Source organism: Indicator indicator, chromosome Z, assembly GCF_027791375.1.
Source record: "Indicator indicator isolate 239-I01 chromosome Z, UM_Iind_1.1, whole genome shotgun sequence".
Lineage (NCBI taxonomy): Eukaryota > Metazoa > Chordata > Aves > Piciformes > Indicatoridae > Indicator > Indicator indicator.
This window is the reverse complement of record NC_072053.1, coordinates 77127398-77143706: the sequence shown is the minus strand read 5'-3', so window position 1 is coordinate 77143706 and position 16309 is coordinate 77127398. Positions and strand designations below refer to the sequence as shown.

Here is a 16309-nt window from a genome sequence, read left to right as displayed (position 1 = left end):
AGGTGAATCACACTGGGCATGCCTCTTTCATGTTTACAGTTCCTCCTGGGGTGTGGACTGAGGGTGGTACCAGCTCAGTTGATAAAAGCTGACATCTTTGCCTTTTAGGAGGAGCATGTGACTGAAGGAGTCCAACCACTGACTGAATTGGGTGCAGAAGGTTACTGACTGTCCTTGACAACAGAAGAGAGGTTTCCACCTGCCTGCACTAAGTATAAACTTCTATTCTTTGTTCTTGTTGGTGTGCTTGCTTGTAGGAAGGAAAAAGGGGCAGCAAAGGTAAAGTGAATGCAAGTGATTTGTTCATTTCCATCTTGTGTGGAAAATACTGGTGAGAGTGTGCTCTCAGTTCCATGCCCTGAGCCTGGCAACTGGAGAAGCATTTTCTTTCAGCATACAAGGTGTCATGGAAAGAAGTCTTTCTTACCTTCATATTTCTCACTTGCTCTTTGGTTGAAGCTCATAAAAGTTTAGGTTCAGCATTCATCCTGTGTAATTGCAGAAAAAGAGTGAGTTTAAGTGTTTTGGTTTTTTTCCTTCCAGGATTGTTTTCTTTTCCTTAAACTAGTAACTTCCCGCTCCTCAGTTACTTTAGGGCGCAACTTTCCACACCTGAGCTTGCAGACAACAGGCAGGTTGTAGGAGGCTCTGGCCTGCTTCGACAGTGAGGGGCTTTTTTTCATCTGTTTTCTCAATCCAGTGATAGTGCCCTAGGATGCAAGCAGAGGCTGTGTGGTGTGATGGTACATGATCCGGAATCTGTTCTCTTTCACAAAGCCTAAACCAGCCCACACGGGCAGCCCAGCACCACTGGGCCATCTCTCTGACAGAGACTCTTTGGCTGTGCTGTTTGTTGCACAGGATGGTGACTGCCAAGGCATGGGCTCTGAAGAAGCATTTTGAGGGTTTGCCCAAAACCAGCGACTTTGACCTGAAAACAATAGAGCTGCCAAAGCTAAAGGATGGAGGTAAGTGGAGGGTCACTTGGTTTTATGTTTTTCCAGAGGTTTTCTGATGGCTGATTAATGCCTCTGCATCTGTAGAAATGTGTGCATGCATCTTTGGCTTGGATTTTCATAAATGGGTTGGCGCAAGTTGTGGCAAGCCAGGTACTTCAGCAGAGAAGCGGAATTGCTGAAGAACATGTATGCTGACATGTTTGGTGGGATTTAAGACAAGCTGCTTTCCGATAATAGAAACAGTGGCTGAGCAATTCCAACTCCAGCATGCAGCAGCATGCCTGTCTCACACTGCCTCATCACATGTGGTGCCTGAAGGCAAAGGTGTTTGAATATATTTGCAAAGAAAGGTTACTGGATAGAACTGCTGAAGTGATACTCATGCCCTTGAAACTCACAGCCACAAGGAGCCACAATTTGTTTAATTTAGAAAGAGAGAAGTGAACCCTGACCCAGAGCAAATGAGGTAACTAGTAAAACTCAAACATGCTTTACTGGTGAAAGGTTTTCACATGCTATATTTTGCAAAATCCTGTAGAGAAAGCTGGAGATGATGGTAGCCTCTGGGAGCAGGTTTTTAATGGAGTTTTTAATATTGATAGAGGTATTGAGGATAGTGCTGGAGGAGGAGAGCACAGTGACTTGGATGAGAATGAGCCTGCAGCTAGGTTGCCTTGGGACTGGAATGAGTTGTAGGCTGATCTTTAAGAAGCAACATGACAAGACTTCTATCTGCATCCACAGAACCATAGACTCTTAGAACTGTATCGGTTGGAAAACACCTTTAAGATCATCAAGTCCAACCATCAACACCTATTTTTTTTGTAAGTGCTTATCTGTTATATTTGACCTGTGACAGCAGGAGAGGGTGAATATAAAGGGGGAAATATGCACAGGTTTTATTTCTGGTTTTGTCCATTTTATAAAAGGGTAGGGAAAATGAAGACTTACTATATGGAAGAGCTCTTGATAAAAGAATGAACCTTGATTTTTGGCTTCATGTAGATGTCCATACCGTGCTGTATTGACCCCTATCTCACCACTTCCCCCCACGCAGAGTTTGCTATGTTCAAAAGGTGTGCCAAAGAAATTGCATTAAAGTGTTAGTGATGTTTACAACTTAAAAATTCAAAAGGTCATTTCTTCTTATGTATACCTTCAACTGTTTTTGTAACTTGTACTTCTGTAGCTTTCAGACTTAAAAATTCCATGCCTATGGGTACTTAAGAACGTGGAATCATTTCTTCCAGCCCATTTTAATCCCCACAGCAGGAAGAGGCATAACTTTATACCAGAATAACACTTTTAAAGGAGATGACCGTTCTTGTTACGTTACATGGCCTTGACTGTCCTTCTTGCTCACACTGAGTAATGGGAAAATGCATCTGAATACATTTCTAGGTTGTATTAGTTGGACCACAGGCAATGAAAATTACTACTTGGTGGAGATTAACAGCTAAAATCTCTGTGTGAATGAGAATTTAAATGAAAATTTGCTTAATAGTATATTTCACAAGAACTAGTGGCATTAGAGACAGTAAAGGTGGATTCGGCTACCTAGAAAAGATCGTTGACTGCTTTCTCTTTAAGGAAGTAGTTTGTACTTGTGCTGAAGTTTCCTACTCCCTTCTGCTGAATGAATCATGGGAAGGTATTTCATACAGGTCGAGAGTGCTTTGCTTGGGGGATACAGCCTCTTGAGCCTTCTGGAGATGGGGGAGGCAGATAAACAAGGTTGAAAATAAGTTAACTTCCTATAGAGACACTACAGAAAATGTTTTGTGGAACACCACAGCGATAATCCAGACAAAGCTGGTGAATGTAGTAGTTGTTTCTGGTAGTTTTTTTCCCTGAAGCACAGTTTTGAGCTGTCAGGAATTCCTGTTGCTTTTGTTGAAAGGCTGAGTTGTCGAAACTATGCTTTACTGCACTGCTAATATCCAGGAATTTCCTTTGTCTTCTGTTGCAGAATTACTGCTTGAATCAGTGTTTCTCAGCGTTGATCCTTACATGAGGTACAGCTTTCCCTTCTATTTAAATCAATGACTAAGATACCTCATTTGATCTCCCACTTACCTTACTCCAAAGAACGAGTGCTTGGAGCACCTCCTGTTGCCACAGTCCTGGGTGCCTTTGTCTGCTTTTTATGAAATGTGTCAGTTACAAGACTCACAGTATGGAGCTGTGCCAGATCTGTTAGTCAGATACTAGGATAACAATACTGTAGACTTACTTTTTCTTGTCATGTCTATCTCACTGGAATACGATGGGTTCAAACGAGACTGCAGCCCTGTTGCAGTGTCTGCTTCACTTATCTTGGCAACTTTGTACATAAGGCTACAAAGTTTCCTAAGTAGGAAATTGCTGATATGCCCATTTTAATAGGCAGTAGTTCAAGCACAAGGAGACTGGGTAGTTTGAAGTAGTAGCTACTGATCTTAAGTGTCAGAGATAGTTCTTCAGAGTCTTAGCCTTGTAGTAGTGGACCATGCTGGGAAGATGAATGCCCCTGTATTCCCAGGACTAGCCCAGTATTCACTTGAGGTGGGGTGCTTAAGTAGCTGGCTGTGGAACATACTCAGTTGTATCATTACAAAGACAAGTTCTTTGTGATCTGTTCAGCTTCATTGCTTCTGGTGCCATTTTGGGTCAGACAGCAGCTACTACTTCATAGTGTACCTGTAATGTCATTGAAATTGCTCACAGTAAACTATCTCTGCCTGTGTTACAGACCTTACAGTCGAAGGGACATGAAGGAAGGGGATATAATGATAGGCACACAGGTTGCCAGGTAAGACCTTTAGTTCTTGTTATCCGTACACATGTAGCCTGCATGACCTACTCTTGACTTGGGTCTACATCATTCTGCAACTGTATTCTTACCTGCACCTGGCTGGAATGTGTCTTTCCTCTAAACATCTTTTGCCTTCTTGGAGAACACATAGGCCTCTGATACAATCTATGTGTTATTTTTGGTGATAAATATTTTCAAAAGAAATAATTCAGACAGAGGAATGATGGGCTGACCACTGTACTCGCAAGGGTCAACATCACATTTTAAAATCTGATGTGCTAGTAACTGCATGCCTGAAACTATGTGTGCTGTCTCCAGCTGAGAATATCTCAGCATCACCTAGGATACATCTCTAGCCAAAGAGTTATCTAACCTTACATCCATCCCTCCCCAAGCTCATGGTAGTGCAGCTACACAGATGTTTCCCTTTGTCAGCTTGTTCCTGCTGTGATGCCCCTAAGCTGCTGCTTGGGAACATCTGTGGCCTTTGACTCCTGTGTTTTTTTGCAGGAACACTGAGGGCTAGGGCAAATTAACAACCAAGTCTTCTGAACAGAACGCCATCTGTTTACAATACTTCAAAGCTTTTTACCTATCCCCTTCCACCATAGGTTTCTCATTGGGCTAAGAAAGTTGAATTTTCATTTGGCATGGTGTGATGGTTTGAAACTGTCTTTTTATTTTTTCCTTGCAAAGTTCAGAACAGAGAAAGTGAAGGAGTGTAAATAAGTCACTATTGGATGTAAGAAAGCAAAATACTGATTGTTCTAAACACTTCCATTGGATAGATAGAAATGTTTAAGAACTATTACCCAAAACAAAGTAGGCATTCTGCACATTCTGCGTTCGGCAGTGGGGGCAGTTGCTGGGCTGTCTGGCTGCTGTTTCTTCTTCTCTTCTGGCTGAAGATAACACGTACTGACCTTGGCAGCTAAGTTAACAACTTTCTGCTTAACTAACTCTGCTTCTCTGTCCAGGGGAGTCTGGGGGGAAGCTCCTGGGAGAGAGAGAGGCCCCTTTGGGAGGGTCCCCTTGTGGGGAAGCAAAGGGAGATCGGTTGTGCTTTTCTGTTGATTGTATATATTTGTAAATGTTGTGAATTTTGTATATTTGTACATATCCATTGCATTTCATCATAGATTTTTGTGGCAGTTTAGGCTGGGTGCCCCCTGCCACTGCCGCATGAGATACACCTCTGGTGTCCTGGGTGCCCACCCACAGGGGTGGACACAGGAAACGACGTATTTCTACCCATAAGTCCTGCACCCTATAAGGCCATCTGCAAAGTCATTCTCTTTCTCTTTCTTCCCTCTCTGCTCCCACGGGAGATGTCCTCTCTTATCGGGTAATGCCGGGGGATTATCCTCAAGGCCTCTTAGGCCTGTCTAGGCCTAATGCCAGGAGGAGAATGGAGGGGGGGGGGCAGTCTCAGACCTGGCCAGCCTGAGACTTGCCTAGCAGCGGGAGGGGGAAGAAAGAGCCCTGGGGGGTTTGGGTTTACCCTCAGGTGGGAAGAAGGGAAGGATTGGGAAGCCTCTGGGAATTCTGTGAGGGGTTCTGTACGCTTTGGGATACTCTTTGTCACTATGCTTTGTAGCTTGTAGTTCTCTGTAGCTTCACCAATTGCTTTTCCATTTAAACTTTCCATCACTCTCCAATCCGTTTGTGTGAGTCTCATTCTTTTGTCCCTTTCGGGGCAAGAGACGATCTGTCTGGCCCCAAACCAGCCCAGATTGACTGTGGTGGTTTGGCCCTGGCCTGGAGGCCAGATGCCCACCAAAGCCGCTCTATCACTCCCCCTCTTAAATGGACAGGGGGAGAGGGGAGGAAGAAAAAAAAAAATTGACCAAAGCTAATAATAAGATAGAAGCGAATTTAATAACAATAATAGTCAAAAGCAATAGACCGCGCGGAAGCAAGAGAGAGATGTTAGTCTCTACTTCCCATCAGCAGGACGATGGTCGGTCTCGGGAAGTAGGGCTCTCTAAGCTTGATAGTTGCTTGGGAGGATAGACGCCATGGACCAATCCCCCCACTTCCTTCTTTTACTTCATTCTTATATCTGAGCTGACGTCATATGGCATGGAATACTTCTTTGGCCAGTCCAGGTATGCCAGCTCAGCCATGTCCCCTCCCAAGATCCTGCCCATCCCTCAATGTACTCTTGGGGCAGGGAAACATTGAAAAGACATAGCCTGGGTACTTATTCAACAGTAGCCAAAACATTGCTATGTTATCAACTGCTGCTGCAAAACACAGCACTGGAGAATTAACTCCAGCTTGGCCAAACCCAATACAATCTCCACCCCTTATTCCATACCATTTGCGTCACGCTCAGGTTCTACACAATTCAGTACCTTTCATCATCTCATTTGATTCTCATGCTTAAATCCTTTCTTACTCGTACTCGTGATTCAATCTACATACTTAAACCATCTCAATATTTCACACAAAGAGACCCATATAAAAATATAAAAAAAAAGTTCTTCTGCTCCTCCAGATGTTACTTAGGAGTGTTCAGGATAGGAGAAGCAGGATATTCCACTCTTGGACACCAGAATGGGGGGGGGGGGCAGTCTCAAAAAATCTGTGCTGGTTTGGGGCCAGACAGATCCTCTCTTGCCCCGAAAGGGACAAAAGAATGAGACTCACACAAACGGATTGGAGAGTGATGGAAAGTTTAAATGGAAAAGCAATTGGTGAAGCTACAGAGAACTACAAACCACAAAGCATAGTGACAAAGAGTATCCCAAAGCGTACAGAACCCCTCACAGAATTCCCAAAGCTTCCCAATCCTTCCCTTCTTCCCACCTGAGGGTAAACCCAAACCCCCCAGGGCTCTTTCTTCCCCCTCCCGCTGCTAGGCAAGTCTCAGGCTGGCCAGGTCTGAGACTGCCCCCCCTCCATTCTCCTCCTGGCATTAGGCCTAGACAGGCCTAAGAGGCCTTGAGGATACTCCCCCGGCATTACCCGATAACAGAGGACATCTCCCGTGGGAGCAGAGAGGGAAGAAAGAGGAAGAGAATGACTTTGCAGATGGCCTTATAGGGTGCAGGATTTATGGGTAGAAATACGTCGTTTCCTGTGTCCACCCCTGTGGGTGGGCACCCAGGACACCAGAGGTGTATCTCATGCGGCAGTGGCAGGGGGCACCCAGCCTAAACTGCCACATTCCACCCCTTATTTCATACCCATAATTCCTGCACCCAAAACATATCATCAAATTAGAAACAACTTTCAGATGACATGTCTGGCAAAGTCCAAGTCTCCATCTGGGCGTCCTTCCGAAAGGTCTCTCCCTCGGGCTCAGGTAACAGTTCAGTCCAGCTCTTCTCCCTCATCCTATGGAACCTCCCAGCGACACAGAGTTCATTCTTCTGCACGGTGAACTCTTCATGGATCCGATGGAGCATCCTGGCCACCTGGAAACAACCTCATAACTTCTCAACCAAACATTTCTCCATCCACTCAAGCGGCATGTTTCCACCCCTCGGGGCAATCGAGTCTGAGCAATCAGGCTCCTCAACTCGACTCCTTCCACCCCTTGCAGGCAACAGCACGCTGAGACTTTCCAAAGCTGCACGGACCTTTCCCAAGCCCAGTGCTGACCGCTTCCAGCCGCGGCCCGAGGCTAATACGGATGCACACCACGCACAGGCACACCGCTCCCCCTGAGCGTAAGCATGCTGAGGCGTGGAGGCATCCGGCTACACAGCCCTCCCCCGGAGAGGGAGTGGCTGCACTGCAACCCACCGAGAAGAGAGGCGGAGCCAGGTGCTAGGCGCCATTTTCGGAGCGCGTCCGAAAATCAGGGGAGAGATAACAGCGAGAGCCGCCGTCACCTCTGCAGCCGCGGTACAGATCAAAACCGCCGCCACCCCTCGGGCCACAAGAGCGGCTTTTCCAGCCAAAGCTATACTCGCTCCCTGGGTCCTCGGAAGCAGCTTTTGAACTGGAGCCACCGCCCGCCTTCTTGAGTTGCGGGAGCCACCGCTCACCGCCCCGCTGCGGCTAGCCCCCACCGCCGCGGGACAAGCCGACCCTGGTCTGCTTCCGACTGTCCCTCCCCCTTCCTCGGCTCCGCGCCGCTCTACTCGCCGCTGGCGCCGCGGGGAACAAAAGGGAAAGGGACAGGCACCGCATTCTTAAGCTTTTTCCCCAGTGCCTGAAGCTATAGAATCGCCGCTGCCGCTTCGGAACAGCAGGAGGGATTCCACGCCACGGCTACGCACCAGGGTGTCCCTTCGGAACCCATAAAACGCCCACACGGTCGCCCCAGCACAAAACCTTGAGCCCAGCCACCAAAAACCAACAACGCCCAGATACCATTTTAACTTTTCCACCCCTGCTCTTCTCCAATCCAATTTGCAGAGTTCAGCACAGGAACCATCCTCTGCTACCAAAAATCTGTGCTGGTTTGGGGCCAGACAGATCCTCTCTTGCCCCGAAAGGGACAAAAGAATGAGACTCACACAAACGGATTGGAGAGTGATGGAAAGTTTAAATGGAAAAGCAATTGGTGAAGCTACAGAGAACTACAAACCACAAAGCATAGTGACAAAGAGTATCCCAAAGTGTACAGAACCCCTCACAGAATTCCCAAAGCTTCCCAATCCTTCCCTTCTTCCCACCTGAGGGTAAACCCAAACCCCCCAGGGCTCTTTCTTCCCCCTCCCGCTGCTAGGCAAGTCTCAGGCTGGCCAGGTCTGAGACTGCCCCCCCCTCCATTCTCCTCCTGGCATTAGGCCTAGACAGGCCTAAGAGGCCTTGAGGATACTCCCCCGGCATTACCCGATAACAGAGGACATCTCCCGTGGGAGCAGAGAGGGAAGAAAGAGGAAGAGAATGACTTTGCAGATGGCCTTATAGGGTGCAGGATTTATGGGTAGAAATACGTCGTTTCCTGTGTCCACCCCTGTGGGTGGGCACCCAGGACACCAGAGGTGTATCTCATGTGGCAGTGGCAGGGGGCACCCAGCCTAAACTGCCACAATTTTAGACTCTGCTTGTAAATACAGCCTTCATTTGCTTCCAGACTGGGCTAGCCTGGTCACTTGTTGGTGGGGGGGGAATTTCAGGTCACACCGACACACATGGAGACACCACAAGTAGGAAATTTTCACTGTTGTTAGATACTTCTTTCTGTCTATTTTTTTACCTTAAGAGGTTCCATCATCAGAATCTCCAACCTTTAAATAAGATGCTTGTTAAATAAGCTTCTTATTACAGCTTCTCTGTGACTTCCACCCTTTAATCGCAGCACCCTCTTTTCTGCATTTTTATTCACTGAAGCCTGGCCTGAAGATTTGTTTCTCACAGAGTTTGTTTTTATTTTTGGGGGTCTTCCTTCAAACAGGATTGTAGAAAGCAAGAATCCTGCTTTCACAGTGGGGGCCTTTGTCGTAGCTAACAGTGGCTGGAGAACTCATTTCATCTCAGATGGGAAAGGCCTACACTTGCTTCCTTCTGCTTGGCCAGAATCACTCCCCAGATCTCTCGCCCTTGGGACAGTTGGCATGCCAGGGTGAGTTTTGAGATGCAAAGGCAACTGTCCCCTGGATTTTGCTGTGCAGGGTGTTTCTGCCTACCTATATGACCTTTTTACCTTTTCTTGGTCTACCAGCATGTTGTCTACTCATTCTGATAAAACACGTAGGCTTCTGGATGCCCTTCTTTTGTAAAGGTTCTGAAGTTTGGCCCATCCTCTATAATCTGCCTTGCAGATTATGATGCCTCTCCTTAAGGAATTGTAATAAGGTAGGAAGAGTATTCAGGATGGGCTGGAAAGAATTCAGTTCAATCTGAGTTAGCCCCAGTGGAAAGGCTCAAATTTCACTGCTTTTGCTGCTCAGGCTATCACCACATTTCCAGAACTGCTTCCAAAATGGCAGAAGACAGCTGTTGTATTATACAGCAAAATAGAGGTCCTTTAAATTATACGGTAGCAGACAGAGCTGCTATACTCCCTTTATAATTTTTTATGGGAGAACAGGACTTGGTGAGTCTCATCAACATGGGAAGGCTTTCATAATGATTGTGTGTGATGTAGAACTTCTCAAGATTTCATTTTGACAAAAGGCAGGATGCATGTTTTCTTACAGACAGCTGCTAGGTGGATTCAGTTCTGACCAAGTGGGAAGCTCTAAGCTTGAATTTAGAAGTTAGAATAATAGTTTATTTGGATTCTGGGCTAGTTGATCACGTTGCTTCAGGAATCTTGCAGAGCCTGGTGTCATTCACTATTTACATGATCAGTGAAACATACTTAAGCTAGGTTTTAGTGCTTTCTACTGGTTACTATTTACCCAGTAGCCACAGTAATCCTCAGGAGCAGTGTCTATCAGTTCAGCACAGTTTTCCCACCATTTTTACTTTTTCTGCCAGCTTTGGTTTGCGATGAGTATCATTTAATCTTTGCCTCAATCTGGTAGATGTGGCTACTGACCTCTGTCTATCTTGGGTTTACTCTTTCTTGCAGCATGTAACTGAGTTTTCACTTTACAGTTATCTCTGTGTTTTTCCTTTTGACTGGTGAGCACAAGGAAGGCTGTTTTCATCTAAGGTAGAATTCTACCATAGCATCCTGTTTCCCAGTAGTGTATCTGTTTGTAGCTTGGGGTTTATTTCTGGGATGGCTGTAAAAAAAAAAGAAAATATTAAGAATGGTTTTTTGTGCTTCATAAAGAATAATGAAAACTAAATTTTGTTCTGGTTGTGATAATACTTTGTTTCAATGTGGCTGAGTTGCATGTCTGACATCTTTTATTCCTCAGTGAGCATTCTTTCTTTTTCTTCACAGCCTCACTGCGTATTTTGGTCTGCTGGAGGTCTGCAAACTGAAGCCAGGAGAAACACTGCTGGTTAATGCTGCAGCTGGTGCTGTGGGCTCTGTGGTGGGACAGCTTGCTAAAATTGCAGTGAGTGGCTTGAACTGCTCATACTTGCTCTTAGAAAGCTCGCCTGGAAGACCAGGGAACAAGGCCATAAATGACCAGGGGAGCAAGTATCCCTGAGGGCATTGCCTTGAGAAGGGACCTTGAGAAGGGACAAGCTCCTGAAAATGTAACAAAGCTAGTGTGAGCCTGTGCTGCCAGGGGATGTTTAGAAATGTTTCTTTCCTTTCCTTGCAGGGTTGTAAAGTGGTTGGCTCTGCTGGCTCAGATCCCAAGGTTGCCTATCTGAAAAAATTAGGCTTTGATGAAGCCTTTAATTACAAGACTGTTGCATCTTTGGATGAAGCACTGCGTAAAGCCTCTCCTGACGGCTATGACTGTTTCTTCGACAATGTAAGTCCAAAGAGAAGCCTTGCCTTGAGCAGACTGTTCTTAAACTGCAGCAGGGAATCAATATTGTACACATCTAATTGAAGACTACACCAGGAACTCGTTACTGATTTCCATATAACTGAGAAATGGTCTCTGAAAGAGCTCACTGCTTTTGCACTGCCTCACACACTTATTTCCACAGCTAACTTGGCCAGTAACAGAAAGAGACTGAAAGGCATAGCCAGCTTGGTGGTGGTATTTGCCAATGGAAAGAGAGAAGCCTGTCTTCACTCTCTGGAAACATATTGGGAAGGTGAGGGTTGCAGCAAACATTTAACTGATGCTGAACAGGGAGAGGACTCCAGTCCATTGCTTGCCCCACCTTGGAGCACAGGCAGTTCTCTCCTGTTACTGGAAATGTGTGATGAGACACACATGGTCCGGGTGGCTACACTGGTACCTGAAAAAAACAGTTACCAGGACCACTTGTAAAATGGCTGCAGTGACTCATAGAGGGTTCTGAGCTCTCCCAAGCACAGCTGAAGTTGACAGAGTTTGTGGACTGTTCTTAATAATGTGACCGTCTTGATTTGGAGGCTAAGAGCATTTAGTAGTATGGATGCAGTCAAACCATGTCAGTTTGACTTCAAGCTAGAGAACAAGCCCTGGCTTTCTTCATTTCCTAGTATCCCTGATGTATGCATTATACCTGATAATAAAACACCTGGCACAGGGGTATCAGCTGAGGTTCTGGTCTAAAACTCCCAGGCTAGCTACCTAGTTTAAGGAGCAGCCATCATCACTCCTTCAGCATGTCTTTCTCTCAGCATTGTCTGCCAATCCAGGGACATTCTGTCATTCTGTGTGTATTGCAAGGCACCCACCTTGCCCTGGCAACTGGTATGAATGCATGGTGCCAGGGAAAAGCATTTGCCCCTCTGGCAGGAGCTACTGGTTGCTTTGCCTTACCCTTCCAAATTTCATGTCCTGTGCTACTAAGGTCTTAAATTGGTGTTATGGTCATGTCCCTTCCCATCTTACTTCCAACTTCTCTGCTGTAGATTTTTTCACAGCTTTTCTTTGTTAAAAGTTTCTGAGCACAGCACATCCCTTTTTGGGAGAAGAAGATCGTTAAGTAAAAACTTGACACCATGATGTTAGAAGGTAAACATGCCCACTGGTGTGGGGGAAAGGCAGAGGCGTCACTTCTTAGTTGCCCCTAGACATTCCCCTTAGGAAGTAGGATCTAGGGCAAGTCCTGCCCGGGCTTTGTGAAGCAGATGTGGAATTAAAACCAATTTCTAACTAATTTTAAGAAGAGTGAGATTGAGTTCCCATAGGTGTTGACTAAGTGTAGGGATTTTTGCAGCCACTGAGTCTCCAGAGTAGTGGAACTCACTTGCCCTTGATTGAACCTGTGTGAGACTGGCAATGTTTGGCAGTTAGTGCCAAGCAGTGGATTGTCTGTTATGCTACATATGTTTTGGTTCTTGTAGGTGGGTGGAGAATTTTCCAGTATTGCTATCAACCACATGAAGAAATACGGAAGGATTGCAGTTTGTGGAGCCATCTCTCAGTACAATAACACTGTGCCTCAGAAAGGTGTGAACCTGCTGTCTTGTGTCTAAATCTATTTATAGTTTATTGTTGACAGAGAGAAAAACGCAATGGGAGTCTCTCAAGGTGCTATTAGCTGTTTCCAATAGATTTGGTTTATTGGTTGTTTTTATTGTGTGTTTGGGTAGCTAACTGCTGCTCTAGGACAGCAAGACACCTTGTGTGTTCATGCACTCATCCTGCTTTGTGCACACTCATATTGGGTGGAGAACATCAGCTCATTACAAATGAGACAGAGACTAAACTGCTTAGAACTCTCCAGGGCTCTAATCAGACACAGATTAGTAGAAGGTGGGTGTGGTGATGGCCTGATGCCATTTACATGGTATGTACTTTCAAATGAGAGTGCATTGCCCTTGTTTTTTTTTGGATGAGGCAGCCTAGGAGGTTGGTTGGTTGGTTGTGTTTTTTTCCATAAGATTTCAGCTACTAGTGCAGCTGCTGGTAAGTGTAGCTGAGATGAATACTCACTTTCAATAGTATTAAGTTTTCCAAACTTGCCTTCTAGAACTGGGAGGTCTGAATTCTCTTTGATAATTGACTGGCTTTGGACACCCAGATCACTTTAAAAATGGGACAAGCTTTTGAGAGCAGGGATTTTTTCATGATTGAGGGAACTGTTTTTTTAATGTATATAAACTTTTTTTGAGATTCAGGAACAGTACGAGAGTTTGGCAGGCTGTCAAAACAGTATCTCCAGGATTCAGGTGGTGCTAATGCCACTTCTGAATGAAACTGTTTTCAGAAGTATTGGGTGTTTAGCCCCACAGCTTTATGGTTTAGGCCTTTGTTTCCCTGGGTGGCTACCTGTCCCTGAATCCCTGGTATTTGTTCTGGAAATTCTGTTTGTTAAAAATATCTGTTGCATCTGGCTGGAACAAAGTGATTCATTCTTCCCTGGCTAAAAGCTCTCTTTATGCACTGGTTCCTGTTTAGATGAAACTGATAACTGCAGATGTTTTGGTGACTCCTTCCTCTTGCAGGGCCTTACATTCAGGTGCAAATGATCTTCAAAGAGCTTCGAATGGAAGGGTTTATTGTGTCTCGCTGGAATGACCGAAGGGAGGAAGGCTTGAAGGCACTGCTGAAATGGGTCATGGAGGTAAAGAAGGAAGGAAGGGGTAGTATTCTGTAAGGCGTTCTCACACCATAACTTTCCTCTTTGCAAGGGGTCTCTTCATAGCTGAGGTGAGGTCACAGAGTGATACTTTTCTTCAATCTAACTTCATCTTTGAGCCATCTGGGGAAATTCAAACCATAGCAAACATGTCTGAACCCTTCTGTTTTGTTGAGACCTGCGATGTTACCTTGTCCTGTTACTTGTGAAAGAAGACAGACACTCACCTTGGTACAGCCTCCCTTCAGGAGGTTTCCCCTCAGCCTCCTTTTCTCATGTCTCAGTAACTCCAGTTCTCTCACCCTCTCCTCATAGGACTTGTTCTCTAGACCCTTCACCAACTTCATTGCTCTTCTATGCACCCACTCCAGCACCTCGATGTCTTTTTCATAGTGAGTTGCCCAAAACTGAACATAGTGTTCGAGGTGCAGCCTCACCAGTGCTGAGCACAGGGGGATGATGGCAAAAATTAGGCAGCAGGTGACCGAAACCTCAACAGTTTCCTTTCTTCCTTTTGACAGGGAAAAGTGAAGTACCATGAACAGGTCACTGAAGGGTTTGAGAACATGCCAGCAGCTTTCATTGGAATGTTACAGGGAGAAAATCTTGGAAAAGCTATAGTAAAAGTCTGAAGGTCGTGTATTCCCAGGAGACTGCTGCAAGGGAATGTGATTCTGCTACACAGATTTAACTCGTCATGTTTCAGTCTGTTTGCTGGATATCTGGGGATTATAACTTCTGTTAATAGTTGAGCTAGTAAGTGTAAGTGTGTGGCAATGGCTTTGCTTCTGAAGAAATTAAGAGCTGCTTTGCAAAACTGCACAAAAAAGCCTTAAAATTAGGAACTTCATCATAACTAACACATTCAAGAGTGAACTTGCTGAACCTCATCAGAACTAACAGATTTAATATTGGCTTGAACCTTTCTATGAGTTGGCTTGTAGAAAGGAAAAGCAATTCCAAAAGCATTGCTGGCTGATGGCACATCTGATGACTAATGTTTACTCACTGATCTGGCCCAGAACTTGGCAAGAAGGACTTTTTTTAACCAATATCAAGGAAAAAAGAACAAACTAACAACACCTCGGTGTACCCAGCTTCCTCACTGGATGGGGTTTTTTAAACTTTCATCAGGAAGTGTAGGTGTCTTAGTTATTCTAAGATAATGGAAAGAAAAAATAAATCTGTTCATGGCTACTTCGCTTTTGTTACAGTTCTGTGTGTGGAACACCCTCCACTTCCTTGTGGTTAACACAATGAGTCTGAACTATCAGAAACACTTACCTCTCCCAGCAGATCATACAGCAATATGGATAGGTCACTTATTTTCTTGAGTAATTTGGCCATTGGTGTCCAAGCTTGGAATTGACCTTGCTGTGGTGTTCACCCTGGCTCTTCTGGAAGATGAAATCAGTATGCTGCCCCTAGCTGTGTTAGACTGGTGTCCAGGACTCACGTGGAGCTGAGCAAAGGAGACAGACAGATGAGCAACAATAAAGATCTTAGCTGTACTGAAGAGGCCAGAATGAGAACCTCTTTCTATGAGATATAGACAGGTATTGGAGGTGATGGTGATCCATCTTCAAACACTGTGGAGGGCTTCTTGGATAGTTTTTGGGTCTTATTACTGATTTAAGAGTAATCCTAAGTGGCTTTAGCATCTTTTTAGTTCCAGGATTAGATGCTCTGCCTGTCAACAAGAAGAGATCGCTTAAGATGTAGATCAAACAATACTTGCTGAGTAGACTGAACAAAACACATGTCCTGAAATACGGGTTGGCTGGCCACTGGGGAAATAATGCATCTTCACACAAGGGGGAGAGAGGTTCTGGTTGCTTTGTAGGATTTTCTGAGGAGAATAAATTGCCACTTTGGGCTAGCTCCAGCATTATTGTTTTCAATTGGCCTCTGAGAAAGATCACTGTGTGGAAAATGGTAAACCAGAAAAGGGAGTTTGTTAACAATAGGCTTCAGATCCAGTGTTTAGAGGTCTGCTGTTTTTTGGTGGCTTTTTATCCAGGAATTTTCAGGAGGCTTGCAAGTTCTACTATACTAAGTTGTTTTAAGCCATGATTTCTTGTTTTAAGTTGTGATTTGAGAACAGGCTAGAAATAGTCACGTGGAGTTCATAGTTCACAATTCTTGCTCAGAGTTGCAGAGAATTGAAATAGTCCTGGCTCAGCCCTGTTTTCTCATAAAACACTGACTTGTATGTTCCCCTTGAAATCTGTATATAGAGTTCATGCTTCATGAATTTGAGCTGATTTTGCAAGGCTATTTTACCCTCATTTTTTTGTTTTGTAAAACCAAATCCCTCCCCACCCTTCAAACCTCTGAACTTCACTGAAGAACATAGCTATTTCTTTCTGAAAATCCAGATTTTCTGTTACACACTGTGAACACTGCAGCACACGGATAATGAAATAACCTGCTCCTGCAGGTCCATGTCCTTCCTGTGTTGAGGATTGTGAGCTGGACACAGTATTCCAGGATGAGGTCTCACCAGAGCAGAGGGGTAGAATGACCTCTCTTGACCTGCTGGCCATGCTTCTTTTGG

General features: G+C 45.1%; 1 protein-coding gene across 1 annotated transcript; it reads left to right on the top strand.

The window, feature by feature from the left end:
- The first annotated feature begins 862 nt into the window (after nt 1-862).
- PTGR1 (prostaglandin reductase 1) lies at nt 863-14384 on the top strand. Its single transcript, XM_054397377.1, has 9 exons — nt 863-968; nt 2929-2974; nt 3691-3750; nt 9110-9277; nt 10553-10670; nt 10884-11039; nt 12515-12620; nt 13619-13737; nt 14274-14384. The coding sequence occupies exons 1-9, from the start codon at nt 863-865 to the stop codon at nt 14382-14384; spliced, it is 990 nt and encodes a 329-aa protein (XP_054253352.1).
- Nucleotides 14385-16309: the final 1925 nt, after the last annotated feature.

Bases quoted from the DNA above. Each gene is read 5' to 3' on its own strand.
- PTGR1 (XM_054397377.1), top strand. From the start codon at position 863: ATGGTGACTGCCAAGGCATGGGCTCTGAAGAAGCATTTTGAGGGTTTG. The intron at 12,621-13,618 runs GTGTGAACCTGC...TTCCTCTTGCAG, and splicing joins TAACACTGTGCCTCAGAAAG to GGCCTTACATTCAGGTGCAA. The intron at 13,738-14,273 runs GTAAAGAAGGAA...TCCTTTTGACAG, and splicing joins TGCTGAAATGGGTCATGGAG to GGAAAAGTGAAGTACCATGA.